The sequence below is a fragment of the Hyposmocoma kahamanoa genome, unplaced genomic scaffold, assembly GCF_003589595.1.
Source record: "Hyposmocoma kahamanoa isolate Upper Pololo Valley unplaced genomic scaffold, ASM358959v1 146, whole genome shotgun sequence".
Classification (NCBI taxonomy): domain Eukaryota; kingdom Metazoa; phylum Arthropoda; class Insecta; order Lepidoptera; family Cosmopterigidae; genus Hyposmocoma; species Hyposmocoma kahamanoa.
Window position 1 is genome coordinate 939,986 of NW_020653521.1, and position 19,618 is coordinate 959,603.

The 19,618-nt window shown below is 36.1% G+C and overlaps 1 protein-coding gene across 1 annotated transcript in view; it reads left to right on the top strand.

The window, feature by feature from the left end:
* Window positions 1-19,299, top strand: part of LOC113240529 (insulin-degrading enzyme) — a gene marked incomplete at its 3' end in the record, with an annotated part of 65,444 nt that extends 46,145 nt beyond the window's left edge. The window contains exons 17-25 of the mRNA XM_026477859.1: window positions 6,083-6,238; window positions 6,903-6,978; window positions 7,545-7,671; window positions 10,992-11,062; window positions 12,465-12,622; window positions 13,800-13,934; window positions 15,501-15,629; window positions 17,317-17,397; window positions 19,168-19,299. Of these exons, the coding sequence (XP_026333644.1) occupies window positions 6,083-6,238; window positions 6,903-6,978; window positions 7,545-7,671; window positions 10,992-11,062; window positions 12,465-12,622; window positions 13,800-13,934; window positions 15,501-15,629; window positions 17,317-17,397; window positions 19,168-19,299 (1,065 nt within the window). The remainder of the gene's footprint in view (window positions 1-6,082; window positions 6,239-6,902; window positions 6,979-7,544; window positions 7,672-10,991; window positions 11,063-12,464; window positions 12,623-13,799; window positions 13,935-15,500; window positions 15,630-17,316; window positions 17,398-19,167) is intronic.
* Between the last annotated feature and the right edge of the window lie 319 nt (window positions 19,300-19,618).

Consider the following 19,618-nt stretch of genomic DNA (forward strand, 5'->3'; position numbering starts at 1 on the left):
CTTATTGGGTTTTAAAAAAATACATAAATTTTATTGAAGGTCTATACATTATGAAAGAAACATATTTCAAGTATTATTTTCGCAGGAATTCCAAAATAAAATCCAATTTTGGGTTACTCCGAAACGTCTTATAAACAGTTACATCTTCAGTCTACAAAGAAATAATTCTTTTTAATAATAATGTTGTAACCAATACGCGCCGACTATCATCGAGTCAAATCGGTTTCACTTAAAAAAATGACTTATTTAATTACAAAAACAAAAATTTTAAAGTGCTTACAAAATTAGACTGAGTATACTAGTATTTATAGTAGACAGAACCGTAAAGTCAGATTTGTATTTCCTTTTCTTTATCGCAAATTCTGAAACGGCAACACTGATGTCGATTTAGCGTCACTCTGCATCGGCGCCCGCGCAGTCTTTCGCCGTCTTGGAAGTTGACTGTACGCTTGGTTATTCGTGGTGTTTTTTCTTGTGACTCGGCTGTGCTTTTGGACTACTTCTATTTTCAATCTCGTTGACCTTGGCTTGGATATTTTGGACTTGATTCTGTGTGAACTCTTTTTCAACATGTCGAAAAGAGGACGTGCTTTAAATAGCCAGACTCGCGAACTGGTTGTGAAATTACACGACTATTTCGAAAGGGAGTCACTTAATGGTGGACCTCTATTACCAGTGACACAAGTACAAAATCGCGTCGCAAGTGCACTTGGAATCGGCAAAAGAACGGTACACACCATCATACAAGAAAAATATGGGCCTTCCGGCTCTCAAGAAAACGTATTACATACGCCTAGAAAGAGGAAGAAAAGCAAGCCTGTAACAGGTATCGACACGTTCGATGCAGACGCTATTCGTAACCATGTTTATACATATTATACTAGACACGAGTACCCTACTGTGAGTAAATTGTTGGTATCACTTCGAGAGCTTGGCTTATTTACTGGGAGTGCTACCTCACTGATTACAATTTTGAAAAAAATTGGTTTTAAATACAAGAAGTCTGACAAAAGAAATATTATGATGGAAAGACATGATTTAATATTACAAAGAGTTTCATTTTTGAGAGAAATGAATAAAATTACAAATTGGGATAATGTTGTGTTTATCGATGAGACTTGGTTGAACTCAAACCACACAGTACCACAATCATGGACCGACGACACTAAAGCATCCAGCTCGAAAGTGCCAATGGGAAAAGGTGGTCGCCTCATAATTTGCCATGCTGGATCAGCCGGGGGAGGTTTCGTTAATAATGCTTTACTAGCATTTGAATCAAAAAGTACAAAAGAATATCACGAAGAAATGGACGCAAACAAATTTAAAGAGTGGTTTAAAACTTTACTTCAGAACCTCCCCGAACAATGTACAATAATTATGGACAATGCATCGTATCATTCGGTTCAAATAGATCGAGCGCCGACTCAGGCAAATAAAAAGGCTGATTTGGTGGCATGGCTACAGAGGAATGGTGTCGAAGCTGACATGGAGCTATTGAAAGTGGAATTGTTAAGATTAGTGCGAGAGCATAGACCTACAAAACTTAGGTATGAAATTGATGAATTGGCACTTGAGCATGGACATAAAATTATAAGGACACCGCCGTACCACTGTCAATACAATGCTATTGAGTTGATTTGGGCTCAAATTAAAGGTTAATATTTTTGCATTTAATACTGTTATTTTAAATTCGTATATATTAAGACTTATTTTGTACTAGTAGCATATTTTAATAAAGTACAAATGTAAAGAGGTAACATATAAACTTTCGAATTTGTAATATCACTGTGAAGGAACATTACTATTTTACAACAGTGTTTTTTTTTTACAGGCTACGCAGGACGTAATAATACTAAGCCACCGTTCTCCACAAAAAAAATGATGACTTTATTAAAGGAAGCATGTACTAAAGTAACAAAGGAAGACTGGAGAAAGGTGGTGGAAAAAACTAGAAAACTAATAAAAGAAGATTTTGACAGAGATGTTAATATTGATAATTTAATTGAAAACGAGTTAATTATATGGACTGGTGAAACTAGCTCAACAGATGGTTTTGGTTCATCTTCCGATGACGTTGATAAATAAAAAATTCCAATAAGGAGGTCTTTTGTTTTACTTCAGAATTTTGTTATTTACGTACAGGTTATCCTCGTGAACTATGCTAATGTATAACTACAATACAACAACAAGTACAGGTTGCCGTTGTGCTCACTTAAAATACTTACTTATTATTTCTATTAAACTGTATAACGTTTAAATAAATGTTGATTGATATATCTAGAACTGAAAAGCAATGAACAGAAAAATAACCTAAACGATTACAAACTCCTAAAATTTTTAATCGATTTCTCGTGAGAATCGTTTAAACTGGTTACCGATATTGCAGTTCACATCACTATTTACGTTGCGATGACATGTGTCAAATATGATCTATTATTTTGTGACGACTATAATACTTATAATACTTTACTTGCTTAACACAAACTACTTATAAATAGCACTATTCCAATAAGTTGCTGTCACAACCCAAAAATTAATAAGTAAATATTGTTTTGTGTTGTAAACAAACTTGAGACCACGAGTTACCATACAACCAGGCATTTTGAACTAATTTATGAATGAAAAAGTGTTGCCAACTAGACTAAAGCAAATATCACTAAACAGAAGGTCCATTTAATTGGCCAGAACTTTATGGTCACAGTACAGGCAAAAGACTCCTGAATACTAAGATAAAAATAACATGAAATTTTAAACAATTAAACCTAATTAAATACGCGCCAAAAATACCAAATTTTTTGTCGCTAGAAATAAAAGACGCTTTTGATGTCAAAATGTCACATAAAGGGACAAAGTCGTTTAGTTGGCAACTCTGCATAGAGACGCGTGCGGCGGCGGCGTACGCGTCGGATATCGTTGATTACTAAATATCTAAATGTTAATTTTAAAAAGACAATTATAATAAAGAAATAGGTTTCACAATAATCGTCTTATTTGCAATTCAAAAGTAAAAGTAAGTTAAATGCAAGTCGTTGAATGAATTGTAATAAATAATCAAATTTAGCAATTCGATAATTGATACTCAAAAATAAGAAAACGAACCGTGGAGGTCGTCTGCAGACCTCCAAGAACCGATTTATTAATTTTTAAATTACATTTATTAAAATTTCAACTATTCAGCTCACGTTAACAGTTTAATATTTAGTTTTAAATGTTGATCTTATTAAGATGAACTCTTCGTTTTAAAGTTAGCAAATTCTTGTAGTGTAAATTAAAATTATTTCCAAACGCATTGAAAAATAGACTAGTAAAAAAAAGGTCTCCCGATTATGCTACAAAAAACAGATAACAGGTATCAAGTGTGCATCTCTAAGCGGTGATAAGAGACGTGATTGGCTGCCTTGATTTACTGTTTTACGTTAGGGTCGGATTAAGGGTTACGAGACTATTGCAATTTGAGTACTTGACGCATGTTGTAGAACGTGTTTACTTAATTTAGTTATGTTTATTTAAGTTAGTCTTATCTTGTGACGCATACAATATGACTTGAACCTCATTTAGAAAACTTTACTTTTCTTAAGTTGATGTAGGTAGTTTATGACGACGCATAGTTTAGAAACAACATGTCTCCCGAAGATTCTATGAGAGGTGCATTTTTTCGGTAAATGTAAATATTGGGTCCTCAAACACGGAATTTATGAGTGTTAATTACTCTCAAAGTAATACAATAAAACACCCGCATAATTAATCATCATTCACATGAAAATTGATCAAAGAAAGTGATTGATTAAAGAAAGCGACTGATGGGGTGATGATCAACGACGGAGGTCAACGACCTATTACATTACAAAGATTTTGTTGTTGTGTAGAGTTGAAAAGTCTTTAGAAGCAAATCTTTATCATTGAATAACTTGGAAACTATTACACTTCGAGGAAAAAGACTTTCAGTACAATTAAGTACATATTTACGACTTCATAGTTTTCGGCTTTGTCGGTCGTTCTGTTCCACCCTGTATACTGGCATACGATGACGTACATTGGCAAACAAATATAAGGAAGGCATTAAGTGTCCTTATGATGTATTTTTATTTTTGAATCATAATTAACTAAGGTACATCGACGTATTGTAATTAGTTTAATAAATTTAAACTCTCTTCGACTGCGCCCGCGGCTTCGCGACAACTTGCACAGTAGATTTTGTTTAAACAGTATGATTTTTTCCCTTCTCCGTAATTAACAACGCACACACTATAATAATAATAACGCACACACTCAATATAGCCCCGCACTAGCGAAACCCTGTGTCGCGGGTGCTATGGACACATACATAGACAACCACAAATTACACCCAAACTCACGAGAGAAATAAATGTAGGCCATACAAATATTTCTCCCGGCCCGGGAATTGAACCTGGGACCCCTGCGTAGTAGTCCGGCGTGGTAACCGTTCGGCCACAGAGGCAGTTATACGAGTAGTTAAATTGGTGGCAATGTACATCGAATTTTGTATTTTGACTAGCGTATAATGTTAATACAAGTATACAAAAATTTCCATCGGTCTGGCTGGATTCGTACCAACGTCTTCCAGCAAAACGTGGCAGACGCTATGCCTACTAAGACACGGAACGATCTAGCGGACCTTACGAATTTTTCTATGTGCTTGCCTGTTTCTGCTTTTTAACGACTTTTTGCCATTGCGCCAACTGCGAGAAATCTATTTCTTTACTCACCCAGGTACCTTTATAACAATCAGCAGCTGAATAGAGATTTAATAATTTTTAAGTTTATTGAATGCACGATGTTTGACCACCATGATATTCAATTGTTTTTGTGAAATTACTACACTCTACTTCGTTTCAATCCATTTTGAAGAAAATGTAAACAAACAAGTCACTGACCTGACCATAGACGGCTTAGTTATGGCCAATAGTAACGCCAACTACAAATCGATTAATTAATTGAATGAATCGGTTTGTTCAATGGAGTCATACTAGCGGTTTTCTTTATACCTCATTTACATTCAGCCGTAGTGAGCAGGGAAGTGGGCAGGACGAGTGTGTAAACGCGATACTTCTCATGCCACTGCCATTGCCCTGCCCGGCGCTCCCCAAAATGGCGGTTTTTTGTGCGGAAGTCAAAGGACCGGCAGCGCGAGCGGCAGTGCGTGTTTACATTCTGCTCCGACGCTCAGTACTCGCCAAGCACCTTGAAGGAGAAAGACGTTCGTTTAGATACTTTAGATCATCGAAAATGCCGTCCGAATGGAGCAATGAGATTACAATAAAATTCTTAGAACTACTGGAAACGGAAAAAGCCATTTGGGATGTTGCTAGGGTTATTGCTAGGCGTATTTTTGGTGGAATAGGTATTCTTAGTCTTGTCTGTTTCTTTATCATAGGTTCAATTTTGTTCAACAGAAATTCAAAATCGGTACGAGACATTCTGCAAAAGTTAGTAAATTCCCCAGATTCTTCACTATTCATTTCATTGAAAAAGTTATTCATAATAGGCAAGTCATAGAAGTATAGAGGAATAATAAACTCACTTTTGGACTACCATTTTTCCAATACGATTTTACGATGCTATTCAAATGAATATTGTTGGAAAAAGTGATGATATATATCAAGTCGAAATCTTCGAAATATACGTGAAAGTGCCACTTATTCGATTTATTGAGTTAATGCTTTAGAATTTTAACCAAACAGGTTTGTTTACTTTGTGTTCAAAATGGATTGGAACCATTGACTTACAAATAAATGGACGACGGGTCTAATACAAAAACCACGAAAAAAATGTCCCAAGTCAACCTATTCGAAATTTAAATTGTTATGTCATCGCAGTATCGCGCTGTCCGTAGAACAAATGAAGACTAAAGCGGAGTGTCGCGCTCTGTATACGATTTTAGCGCCTTACAAGTGCGGACACTTTTTAGCGCGGACCCGACGTCCATATAATTGTAAGTCAATGATTGGAACTGACTATAGTTTGTTTTTAATTATTAATATGAAGATCGATTATATAGAAAAATTTCCTTCGATCTGGACAATTTAAGTGTTTCAGCTTCCGTTGTACATTTATCTTACAGGTAACAATAGACGGTTTCGACGACAAGCAGCATGTGTTACTAGAAAAAATATTCGACCATATTGTCAACTTTAAAACGGACCCAAAAAGGTTCGAGATCATGAAGGAGAATCATATAAGGGCTATTAAGAATTTTGAGGCAGAACAACCCTATCAGGTAAAGTAATAAAAATATTAGAAAATTTGATTATTCGCAAAATTACCACATCGCAAAATTTACAACTATAACCATCGAGTATATAACCAGAAATAGAGACGCAATAAGGACCATCCATCCCTGGCAATTCATCAGGCAAATGGGCCTAATATCACTTTTAAATCACAAATTAGAAAGCTGAAATAGTACAGCGCCAACAACTGACCTGTGTGTACGTCTCCGTATATTCCAAAAATATTCTTCATGTAATAAAGATAATATTTCTAACAATGGGTGGTTGTTCCGTCCGGTGGTGTCGGAGAAACAGCAAATCATCTAATTACAAAACAAACGCAATCACATTTCATCGGTAATTAAATATTAAATAATTTAATTTTTCAATTATCGTCCATTATAGCAAACCTCAAGTTACACTGGTCGTTTTGAAGTGAAACAATTGACGACACCCGTCAATTGTTCCGAATTGGTGCTGGCCAATCGGAGTGCAGTTGTTACCCTAATGATATAGCAGAATAGTTTTCAAACAAATTAAATTACATTTTTTTTGTCGTAGCTACTATGAGAAACTCATGAAAGAGTCTTGATTCCGACTGGTACCTTTACAGCTACCAGGAAACTGGATATGACTCGTTGACACTTGTTTATTGTATATTTTTTGTTCCAGCACGTGTTGTACCAACAAGCTCTGTGCTTGTCCGATTTGGTCTGGACCAGATGTCAATTACTAGAGGCAGCTGAATGTAAGTAACCAGATCATAAATCCATAAATATGGGCGTGTCTGTATAGTGGGGAGTTTTAATTTGCTAACCAAAACTGAAGTATTTGTTTTGCCTATTTTTTTTTTATAAAATAAAATGCTTTGGTAGAATTAGCGTATTCTCTTGATATTATAAAACAAAAATAGTAAAAAGAAACTTGGAGGCGAGTGTGAATAGGCATTATTATGTAACTGCTTGTATGGCCGAACGGTTACCATGCTGGACTGCCACGCGGAGGTTCCAGGTTCGATCCCCGCGCCGGGAGAAATATTTGTGTGGCCTACATTTATTACTCTCGTGAGCTTGAGTGTAATTTGTGGTTGTCTATGTGTGTTCATGGCACCAGCGACACAGGGTTTCCCTAGTGCGGGGCTTGGGTGTGTGCGTTATTATTATATTATTATTATTTAGGTGTGCATGCGCCATCATTAACTTCATTGTCACTTTCCAACAGATGAGATGGAAGTCAAATCCGCATAGCTTTTAAATAAAAATGTCTTATATAATAAAGATTATTTTGATAAATCATTTATATGTTTCCCTACAGCAATGACTCCGCAGCAGCTTGACGAATATGCAGCTTCGATGGTCCGCAAGGTACACGTTGAAGGCATCATGGTGGGAAATCTCACGCGGGAGAGAGCCCTCAAAGTGGCCGACGGTATTGAGAACAAGTAAGTACAGAATTTTGTTAACAAAATTGTCTTTATTATAATGCAATAATAAAAATTAATGATTGACTACCCGAAGATACTACCTTAGCTCGAAAAAATTATTTTATTTATTATTTATTTATTTATTTATACATTTTAGGAAAATTCACGGACAAATAATACAATTATAGTATACTTAAATATGAGTAATCCAATGCCATTTACGAATTTCCACCAACATGAAACAATATAAAGTGCTTAGCAAGCCAAAAAGAGATTACAGTAGAATACAAAGAACGCAGTCAATAAATTTAAAAAATAAAATAAAAATTACTATTAATATACAATTAAACCTTAAGAGGATGGTAAAAGAAAAAGAGTCTAAGAATTAAACGAACAAACCAGTGTATTCATCGCCAATTACGTGATGTGTCAAAGTGACGTTTGGTCATTTCACGCCTGACTGTGTCTATGCTTGAACAAAACAAATCTAACTCAGAATGATTTACTGTCGCATTGTTATAAAGTCTCAAAGCACGCACCGTGTAGGTATTTTGCCTATAATTAGTGCTCGCAAACGGTACTTGCAGAGGTGGTCGACATCTGTAATGCAACAAGTTTGTGCGCAGGTTTATGTGTGACAACGATTCCGGACAGTCAATCTGACCGTTGACGTACTAATACGGTTAATTTTGCTTGGGTCGAGCGTGTCCCTACCACTGGCTTTATTTCAGATTTCTTTCTTACAAAAAAAATTAAAGTCATTTGAAAAATGTATATATCGTATACTATACGTGTTCTATTTAGTTCAGTTGATTATAAAAAAATAATATGTGAAGTACCTATCTATACTCTAGCCAAATTCGATGTAGATTAAATGTCAACAAACAAAAACACATGATTTTTAGGGTTTTCATCTTACTGTTTCACAGTTACCACAATTTCAATATTTTCCCTCGAAATTCAACTAGATTATGGATAATACTAAATCTTCAAGTGTTGTTTATAATGAATATTATTCAACAGAAGTTTCAAATCACCTAAAATGAACTAAAAAATGACCAGTTATTAATTATATGTAAAACTGTGTCATCCCTAGTAACTTTTTGATTTGAAGGGAGAGATTGCAAACATTCGAGTTCTGGTGGTAATTCAAATTTAGAATTGGAAATACCTAGATGCTGGATGATATAATATGTGGTAAATTGATATAAAATAAAATCTTACAATTTTGTTTCTTTTCATCTACCATTATCTAGCTGTACATATTAATAGGATGCAAACACTTATTTTTATTCTTAAATCATATGTATCACTAGATAATTTGTAAATTTTATAATAATTGGCTAGGTAAGTATTACTTCTACATAACCCAATTACTTACCTATTTAAATTCCAATTAAGGAGCAGGCCGTGGGCAGCGCAAGCCTTAATAATGAGCATTGAAAAAAAATGTTCTTTTCCTATGCCATCATTGGTTGCTTAGCAACGTTTTGTTATTGAACATTCTACATCGAATTTGGCTAGAGTATAGAATACAGCGGTTGTCTTGTAAAATTTCGAGGTAAGTTTGTGTTTTTTTCTATCGTGAAAATTTTTAGGACTCGTGTTTTTACATCATATAGTAATCAGTGTATGTCCTCAATTTGACTGTATTTTTTTTATCAAAGAGATTGATTGAACGCTTTCGCTGCTATGCGGAATCAACCAAAGCTATCAATTCTTCTTAACAAATATGACTTGTTGTCGTCTCTTTGTCCGAAGCGACGTCTCCTAGCACACCGTGTCAGACGCTATGCCAACTAAGCCACGCTAGATAGATGATAGATGATGCTACAGCTGAAAAGTAGTTGAAAACCAAATACAAAGATCCAACAAAAGGCACATAGAAAAACTCGTGAAGTCCGCTGGTTCGTTCCGTGGCTTAGTCATGTATTAATAATTATAACAAACTAAAGGAGTAATTTCACAAAAATAATTGAATATCAATTCAATAAAAATTTAAATACAATGAATAGCGGCATCTCTAGCCAGGTCTGGTAACTGTAAAGGTATCTAACTGGGTGACGAAATATCATAGATTTGACATAGATGGCGCTACGGCTAAAAAGTCGTTGAAAAAACCAAATACAAAGATACGACGTAAGCACAGAAAAATTCGTGAGGTCCGCTGGTTCGTTCTGTGGCTTAGTTGGTATAGCGTCTGGCACGGTATGCTAGAAGACGTCTGTTTCAATCCGGCCGGATCGAAGGAATTTTTTCCAAGTGTCCGATCTTTGTATTAATAATTATAACAAACTAGTGGAGTAATTTCACAAAAATAATTGAATATCAATTCAATAAAAATTAAATTATAACTCTCACTAAAAAAATTTAAAACTTTTGTTCCGTGATTTTTGATATATTTTATCAGATTTTACTTTTATACAAAAATGAAAATATTAAAATAAATCGCTCTAGACGGTGATAACTTTGTGAAGAACGGGAGTCGTCGGAGAGGACGATTGCACTTTACTACCAAATATAGATCTAAAAAGTATTAGATATTACAAAAAATACTTCAAGTTTAGTTATGGTAAATTTATCTTGTTTTGTCAAAAACTCACGGAACAAATCGCTCCCCTCATGGAAGAACGGCATAAGTGGAGTTACGTCGAAAACGTTTATTGCTCCATTAGATACAGAGAAATAATCCACATCTTCTGTAATTCTTGTAACTCTATCGACTAAATATTGTAGATGTGGGTCAAAATGTCAAAATTTCTTGATGTAAGTAATGCCCAATTAATTGATTAGAAATGAAATAAAATCTGGAAGTGAACGTATTTGTCTAAAAGTTAGAATAAAGTTAAGAGTAAAATTGTATTAGAAAATGATAAGCAGTATTTTCGTAATGACAATATTTTATTAGTTTTTGTAAATTTTTTTTTCAGAATAAGCAGATATTTTGTGAAATTGCTCTTTCTTATTAGTAGAAATCCTTTTTTTCTGTGTAATTATTTAGAAAACGAGAGTACATTGCCTGGCCCTTATTGGGTTTTGTCTCGGAACTTTTTAATTTTACAAAGAAACATTCCAATTTACGCTACATTATGTTTTTTATTAGTTTATTATCAGTTTATTTTACCAATATGAATTTTTATTAAGCTAAATTTATTATTAACTAATAATGAAAATTAGAATAAATTAAAACGTGTTAATTAGTACTGCAGTCTTATGTGTTTCGGATTTTTTATCAGAGGAAATACTGGATCCCAAACTGGTGGTACTGAGAAACTATTTTTTCTGTTGAAATTAGTGTTATTAATTGAGTAGCATTATTATTTATTCTTTTTGTTTAGGTTACCAAAAGACGCAACCCCGTTGTTGGCGCAACAACTGCTGTTATATCGTGAAGTTGAGCTTGAAAAAGGTATGAATCTTTACAAATAATGTTAATTTACAAACCAGGCGTAGTAATTAGAGGCCGTCGAATAGTAACGTGAGCGTTCAGGTTAACTGCCTCCGCGACCGAACGGTTACCATGCCGGACCGCCCCGCAGAGGCCCCAAGTTTGATTCCCAGGCCGGGGGAAATATTTGTATGGCCTACATTGGCCGTGAGTTTGGGTGTAATTTGTACTTGTCTAAGGGTCGTATTCCAGAACTCTGCTCAATGCTCAAGTCAGGATTTGAGCAGACTTGAGTATGATTTCAAGCACTGGAAATACGACCCTAATGGCAAGGACTTGAGTAGTATGATTTTCAGTGCTCACTGCAATACTCAAGTCCTGACTTGAGTATTGAGTACAGTTCTGGAGTACGACCCTACGTGTGTGTCCATGGCACCCGCGATACAGGGTTACCCTAGTGCGGGGCTATGTTGAGTGTGTGCGTTATTATATTATTATAGATTTTGAAGGGTGCTGGTGAAATTACAAGCACATGGGACTTGTCAACTTATGTATCAGGGTGTCGGGCGCAGTGGCAGTGCCTATAAGATCTTTGCGATTTAAAACTCGTGAGTGGCATTGCAACTGTTCTGAACAGGCGTGATATTGGCAACAGGCGCAAGACTTGTTCGTCCCATTTTAGTAACAGTATAGTTGGTTGTGAAAGAATTTGTTCAGAGAGGTACTGCCACCTTACTTATTTCTGCCGCCAAGCTGTAACGTGAGCATTACTGAGTTCCGGGTTTGAAGGATAAGGGTGCTGGCGAAATTACAGGCACTTGGGACTTGTCAACTTATGTCTCAAGGTGACTGGCGCACTGGCAGTGCCCCTCGAATCTTACTCAATACTCAATATATTTATTGCATTCATATGGTACATGTCTTAAAATAAAATAGTTCTACACATATGAGGCCTTTATTAGGGATAACAATAAGAGCAGAGGTAGGCCGAGGTTTCAATTATTAATTAGAATTGTTATTTACAAAATAATAATATAAAATAGAAAATATGTCATGTAATAAGAAAGAAATACGTTATATTATAAGCAGAATTATCTTCATGTGGTGATGGGTAGCCCATCCGAGTCTCGAAATCTGATGGGTTTCCGAGCGAGAAGATGAACCTAATTCCTACTGTATCTTTCTAGCAGCCTGTGGTTGAAGTATACGCAGAGAACCCTGAATACATTAAGGGTGCAATTTAACAACGCTTTTAGGATGCTAATGGGGAGCTCTACGGCTACTTAATGGATGGATGGACGGATGACCTAGTAAGGGCAGCTGGTAACCAATACATGCACGTCGCGTCCGATCGGCTTGTCTGGCAATCTTTGGAGAGGCCTATGTTCAGCATTGTTTAATTATTATTATTAATTCTTCACAGGAGCATCATACTTGCGCGAGACCAACAACAAAGTGCACAAATCCTCGTGCACGTCTGTGTATTACGCGTGCGGCGTAAGAGCATTGAAACAGAACGTTATTCTGGAGCTGTTGGCGCAAACGCTGCATGAACCCTGCTTCAACATTCTCAGGACTAAGGTAAACATTCTCAAGGTTGTATTCCAGAACTCTACTCAATACTGAAGTCATGACTTGAGTATTGCAGTGAGCACTGAAAATCATACTCAAGTCCTTGCTATTAGGGTAGTATTTCCAGTGCTTGAAATCATACTCAAGTCTGCTCAAATCCTGACTTGAGCATTGAGTAGATTTCTGGAATACGACCCTCAAATAGTTGCTTTAACAATAATTATCAGAACAGAGTACTAAAAAAACCGACTTCAACAGTCTTTCCTCCCCTAGTTTACCACCTTTAGTGCCCTGTCTTATTGGGACGCCATGGCGACGTCGCCAGAGCTACGTAACCAAAAATTTATATTGAAATAATGAGGTAGCCCTCATACAGGCGGCTACCTCACTTGGCTACTAATTGACGACGTCGCCAATTTGGAAGCGGAGCCACTACCGACGCTCCGTTGTGTGGACTTTGGCGATTCTGGCGTGCTGGCGACGTAGCAAACAAATGCACGCGTGTAAACCGCGCATAACAATTAAAAGATAGTTATTTATGATACAAGTGCGGAAAGTTAGTCATTATTCACGAGTCTCGAGGCTTCAAGACTCGAGACAAGTGAAAATGACAAATCCGCACGTGTATCAAACGACGTTTTTTAATACATTTGCGAAAAACCTACATTGAAAGTAAAATAAAATAGTATTTAAAAAAACTCATTCTTTGGCCGACTTTTTTCAATATGGCACCTGTGGCTAGTATTCAGGTACATTTTAGTGGCGCGCAGCGTTCTCGCGTAATACTCACCTCCTGATCATTGTTAATACTCAATCAGCCATCTTTATGGAAAATACTTTGGTATTTTTAAATGTAACCCGTTGTTTCGTAAAACACCTATGCAATTTAAACAAATAACATGTTTGTCAGTACATATAAGTTTTAATGACGAATGACTTACGTCACAAAGCACATAAATAGCAAATAAATATACAACCTCTTTAGTTCTATTTTTAAGACTTGAAACAACAGTAAATTAAAAAAGAAATGGAAAAGTAAAAAGCACTAGTGCCAAAAATCCAGCTTTCGGCACGACTTGTAGTACGAAAAATACCACGTTTTGAGCAACTGTATTAAAAAAAATGTTATTCCTTTCAACAGACATGTTGCAACAAATCCTTGGTTAACTTGGATGGTTTTTTCCAGGAGCAACTGGGATACATAGTGTTCAGTGGCATACGCCGCTCTAACGGCGTACAAGGACTCCGTGTCATCGTTCAGAGTGACAGACATCCGTCGTATCTCGACACGCGGATAGAGGCTTTCATTGAGGCCGCACAGGTTCGAACCTTTTTTTTTATTGATATACCAAGTGCCGGCACGAACAAGTCGTGTGCCGGATGGTAAGCGACTCGCCCGTCCTGTCCTTGAGACATAACGTCGGAGATAGTGCAATAACGCGTAACTAGCATTTGATTATAAGTTTCCATTTCGGTAATTTAGTCGCCAAATAAAATCCGCGTAACTGTCGCGACAACCAAATTAGCGTGATTTACGGGAATCTATTGTTATCAGTCCATAGACAACATAGATTAATGCCTACTGTGCAAGAATGAAAGTAGTAGCCATTGACTTACAAATAAATGGACGACGGGTCTAATAATAAAACCACGAAAAAAATGCCCCAAGTCAACCTATTTAAACGTAGTGACATGTAAAGGAATATGAAAAAGTTAAAACGTTGAATTTAAATTGTAATGTCATCGCAGTACTGTCTAATTTTGCTTGCTTCACTATCAGTCGAACAAACGAAGACTAAAGCGTGAATGACGCTCTATATACGATTTTAACGCCCTATAAGTTCGGACACTTTTTAGCGCGGACCCGACGTCCATATAATTGTAAGTCAATGGTAGTAGGCATTAAAATAACAAAGTAATAACGTAAGGCGCTGAAAAGCGTCGATGACCTTGATCGATGGACGTTTTAAGCCTCCTGCTATATTACAATTTATGAAATGAATTAGCCAGCTAGGTGCAGTGCGGGCGACATAGATCCATCCAGCAACGCATCTCGGCTATCACAGCCGACCTTCGTATGCGTACAAGGTAAAAAACTACCAATAGTTGCGCGCGTCTCAAAAAAAGGGTTTATTTCCAAAATTAGGTACAAAATGGAAAAATAAAACGACCACGGTTTTCATTATTACGTAATTAATACCTTAGTCATCAAAATTTTATGAAATTTACTTGGTATATTACGGATATATTTGCGTTGAAAGCGTAGAATAAGAGGTAACTTTGAATATTTTTTTTATCTAGGAAATATTATAAAATCGTGTTTTGGAAACAACAGCATTTTAGATAATATGACGAAGAATAATACACATTTTTTCCACTGCCACAAGTTAAACAGATCTTCCTAAAACGCTTTAAAGTGAAGCGTAGTCGACGGTATTCAGCGTCTTAAATCCCTCTCCTATGAAATTTGGTTTGGTGCAATACGGATTTGCACTATCATCGACGTTATGTTGACAAGTCCCATGTGCCTGTAAATTGCCCTTCTAAACCGGAACGCAGTAATGCTCACATTACTGCTTGGCGGCAGAAATAGGCAGTGGCAGTACTTCCATGGACGAACTCTTTCACAAGGAACTCTAATGCTACTAAAAATCGTTATGTAAGTGGACTATAATAATAACACACTCAACGTAGCCCCGCCCTAGGAAAACCACATAAACAACCACAAATTACACCCAAACTCACGAGAGAAATAAATGTAGGCCATACAAATGTTTCTGTCAAATGTGGCAGTCCGGCATGGTAACCGTTCGGCCACGGAGGCAGTTAAAAAAATTCAGTTGTAAAAGGCAGATATAATACTTCTTTTTTACCTTTTTGTTAATAGGATATCCTGGAAAAGATGTCTGAGGAGGAATTCTTGAAGCACCGTGCAGCATTGGCAGCGCAGAAGCTGGAGAAACCCAAACGGCTTTCGAGCAAGGCTTCGCAGCTGTGGGGGGAGATCACCGCCCAGGTTAGTATTTAGAATGCAATCTTAGTACTGCCTTCAGAAGAAAGAAAGGCACAAGCAAATAATTTCGTAGATAAACGTGCTTAATAGTATTTTATCTACACACATATCATAAACTCTCTGTAATGTGTGGAGAAACCGCAAATTACGAGCAGCATAAAGGTGAACTGTTTTGTCAATATTTATGCATGAGAAGTGAAAATGTTATTATTGCATTTCAAATTTTGAACATCTATGAAAAACAAAACAATTTGATTGGACCTCAATTCTAATATCAGTCGAGGTGAAGTTTTATTCGAAATGAAATGTCAATAGCAAACAATTTTGACAATTTCACACGTTACTTGATATCGAACGATATGATAGTTGTGGCCGACTCTAGTTTGTCTATGAATTAAAAATTAAAACTACGATTGTGTGACATGCGTGAGAAATGTTTTTATTTGCCGCCATTTCGCCAGTCATAACATACGGTTCCTGAACACATCACAGAGAGCTTATAATATGTGTGTAGATAAAGCAGTGTATGTAACTGCACATAATTAGGCATTAAAACACTCGTGAGATGTTTTTATGAAACTAACTATTTTCTACTAGTAAATAAAATTATGAAATAGAACCATTGACTTACAAATAAATGGACGACGGGTCTAATACAAAAACCACGAAAAAAATGTCCCAAGTCAACCTATTTAAACGTAGTGACATGTAAAGGAATATGAAAAAGCTAAAACGTTGAATTTAAATTGTAATGTCATCTCAGTACAATCTAATTTTGCTTGTTTCGCTGTCAGTCGAACAAACGAAGGCTAAAGCGTGAATGACGCTCTGTATGCGATTTTAACACCCTATAAGTTCGGACACTTTTTAGCGCGGACCCGACGTCCATATAATTGTAAGTCAATGAGTAGAACCAATATTTAATGTATATTTTGTTAACAATCTATGATAACAAACGCAATTTTTTTTAATAAATTTTAACTCATTGGTTAGGGTAGGAAATGGTTTCACCATACATAGAGATAGAACAGAAGTGGCCAAGCACCCCCAATAGTTCAACCAATGTTTTTTTTTATAAACATTTAAAGCCCGATTGCCTAAACATTCAGGCCAATTTAAGCAATGGGGGGCAGTATAGCGTGTGAGTAGCGTCGTAATTGATATTTTTAATCGACTTCATAAAATGGAGGAGGTTCTGTATTCGAATTTTTTATGTTACGCGATAACACATTTGTGAACCAATTTAAATGTTTTTTTTTTGTTGGAAAGAGGGTTCCTTAGTAGTGGTCCCATTTATATTTGAAGGAAATATTCTACCTCTAAGGGTGGTAAACTAGGGGATGAGTGACTTTTTAGGTCGGCTGTTTTGAGATTATAATTAGTAAAAACACGACTTTCTTTTTTGAAACTCATAGTTCTGTGTACAGAACGGACTTTTTTTATTTAAATTTGGTTTTCAACTGAAGCCCCGTAGTTATTAAATTCACATGTATCACAAAGTTTGAAAATTGCTTAGCGGTTTAACGACGTCTCGCGCTGCCTACTGCACCGTTAGTCGCCATCGGGCGATTGTCGACATCGAATCCGTGTCAATTTTTTTCTGTGCGTTTTTACTTTATTTGTATTAACATTATAATAAATACCTAATAATAAATACCTCGCGTTAAGTAATTTTATGCCTCAATTCCAGGTGTACAACTTCGATCGGCAAAGAGTGGAGGTGGAACATCTCAGCACAATTACTAAAGATGAGCTTCTACAATTCTTCAAGGTATGTATAGTCTGTCTTTTTAGAAGGCGGAGTAAAATGTTATTTGCAGGGTTGCCAGTTTTCATAAAATTTTAAATAGTCCTGTCTTTGTTGTCGGCAGTTTTATCGATGGATTGTGAAAGAAGAAAAAATTTTGCCAGAAATAAATAAATAAATAAATAATAATAAATAACGCACACACTCAACATAGCCACAACATAGACACACTCAACATTAGGGAAACCCTGTGTCGCGGGTGCCATGGACACACACATAGACAACCACAAATTACACCCAAACCCGCGAGAGATATAATTGTAGGCCATACTACTATTTCTCCCGGCCCGGGAATCGAACCTGGGACCTTGGCCACGGAGGCAGTTAAAATGACAGTCAGACAGTTGAAATGACTGGGTTGTGGATGTTATGACGTTATAATAACTACCAATAGAGTTGTTGCCATCTTTATTCTGAATTTGACAGCCGTCCATCTAGTACCAAAATAATTTTTTATTCATGAAATGAAATGAAATGAAATTTGTTTATTTGTGTGATTTTTTGGTGTAACAATTTGATGTTTAGTAAATAACAGTGCTAAGTATCACAAAAAATCTACCAATAATGGGGGACAAATATTCTTAAGTAAACTATTACAAATTGTTGAAGTCATTAGTTCAAAGTATTACATTTAAATCTATTATTATCTTATCATTTTGAAGTTATAATTATCATATAAGATGTCAATATTGAATTATCATTAGATTTTACTATTATGATTATATTAAACATTGCATAGTACAGATTAGATGATATATATGTACATTCATATTATTCATATACATACATTTAACAAGAATAAGTTAATTTAATTATGTAAATTGAATTATCTATGGCCGAGAGTCGAGCAATCAACAGCCCCTAAAGATGTCTCGTGGAAAAGCGAAACACGTGTCGGGTATATTTGGTGGTGGTATTTGCGAGTGTAGTTGCGCTTGTGTTATTTATTTTATTCATTTTATGCGAAGGGAGGGTGGGATAATTAACCTATCCAGGTCCATTATTATAATTTTAATTACTTATGTAATAATCTAATAATGATAGGAACATTAATTGATAATAGACGCAAACGACTTGCTACGACTGATCGCTGCAAGTCTCACGACCAGTGGTCGCCGGTCGGGGTCACGCTGCACTAAGCCATTTACTTCTACATGTTAAAACAAGTCGCAGCGAGTCGGTGCGACCGCAGTCGCGAAATATCGCCGGCAGACTGCACGAGCCCTTGGTCATAAAAATACTTGCTACTAAATGGCAGAAAAGTTGAAAATGATTAATAAATAGAGTTCTCAGGTTTTCGTGATTGTTACGCATAGGAAATTAAACTATTTTTCCGGATTTAAATCGCGTATAATTTGTTTTCTCAAACAAACCAACGTTTCGGGCCCTTTACAGCCAACCGTGACCATGGGGCTTGTAAAAAGGCCGAAAAGTTGGTTTGTTTGAAAAAACAAATATAAGCGATTGAAATCCGGAAAAATAGTTTATTTTCCTATGATTTATAAATCTTTTTTTAGTTAAAATGAATTACATAGCGTTACATACATTTATATCACAGTATAGGCTTTATTTCAGGTAGCATTTGTGCGTGTCTTTTTCACCAATATTTCAAAGTTTTGGAGAACTTAATAAAAAAATATTTTTTACTAAAATTCTCAGGTAATCCTGATTTCCTTTGATCATTCTTTTCCTAGACTCTTCATTTGCAATAATGTACTATTATTTGTTTAACAGAAACACATTAGTATTGATTCGCCGGCACGTATGAAGCTGGCAGTGTACGTGGTGTCATTGGCAGAGGGTGGCGCTGGCGTGGAGCAGGAGACCGACAACAAAACAGCTGATAAAGGAACAGGCAATAACGAAGTAAGTGTTTTTGTAATTCAAAGTTCATTACCACAATATAATAAGAGCAAGCGCCCGCCTGTTCGCCGCGCAATTTTCTACACAACATCGAGTATATAACCAGTAATAGAGACGAAATAAGGGCCGCAACTCAACTCTGGCAACTCATCAGGCAAATGGGCCTTATATCACTTTTAAATATCAACTCTCGTTTGCGCTGAAATCACAAATTAGAAAACTGAAATAGTATAGCGCCAACAACTGACCTGTGTGTACGTCTCCGTATATTCCAAAAATATTCTGTACTTATTGTAATAAAGATATTATATCTAACAATGGG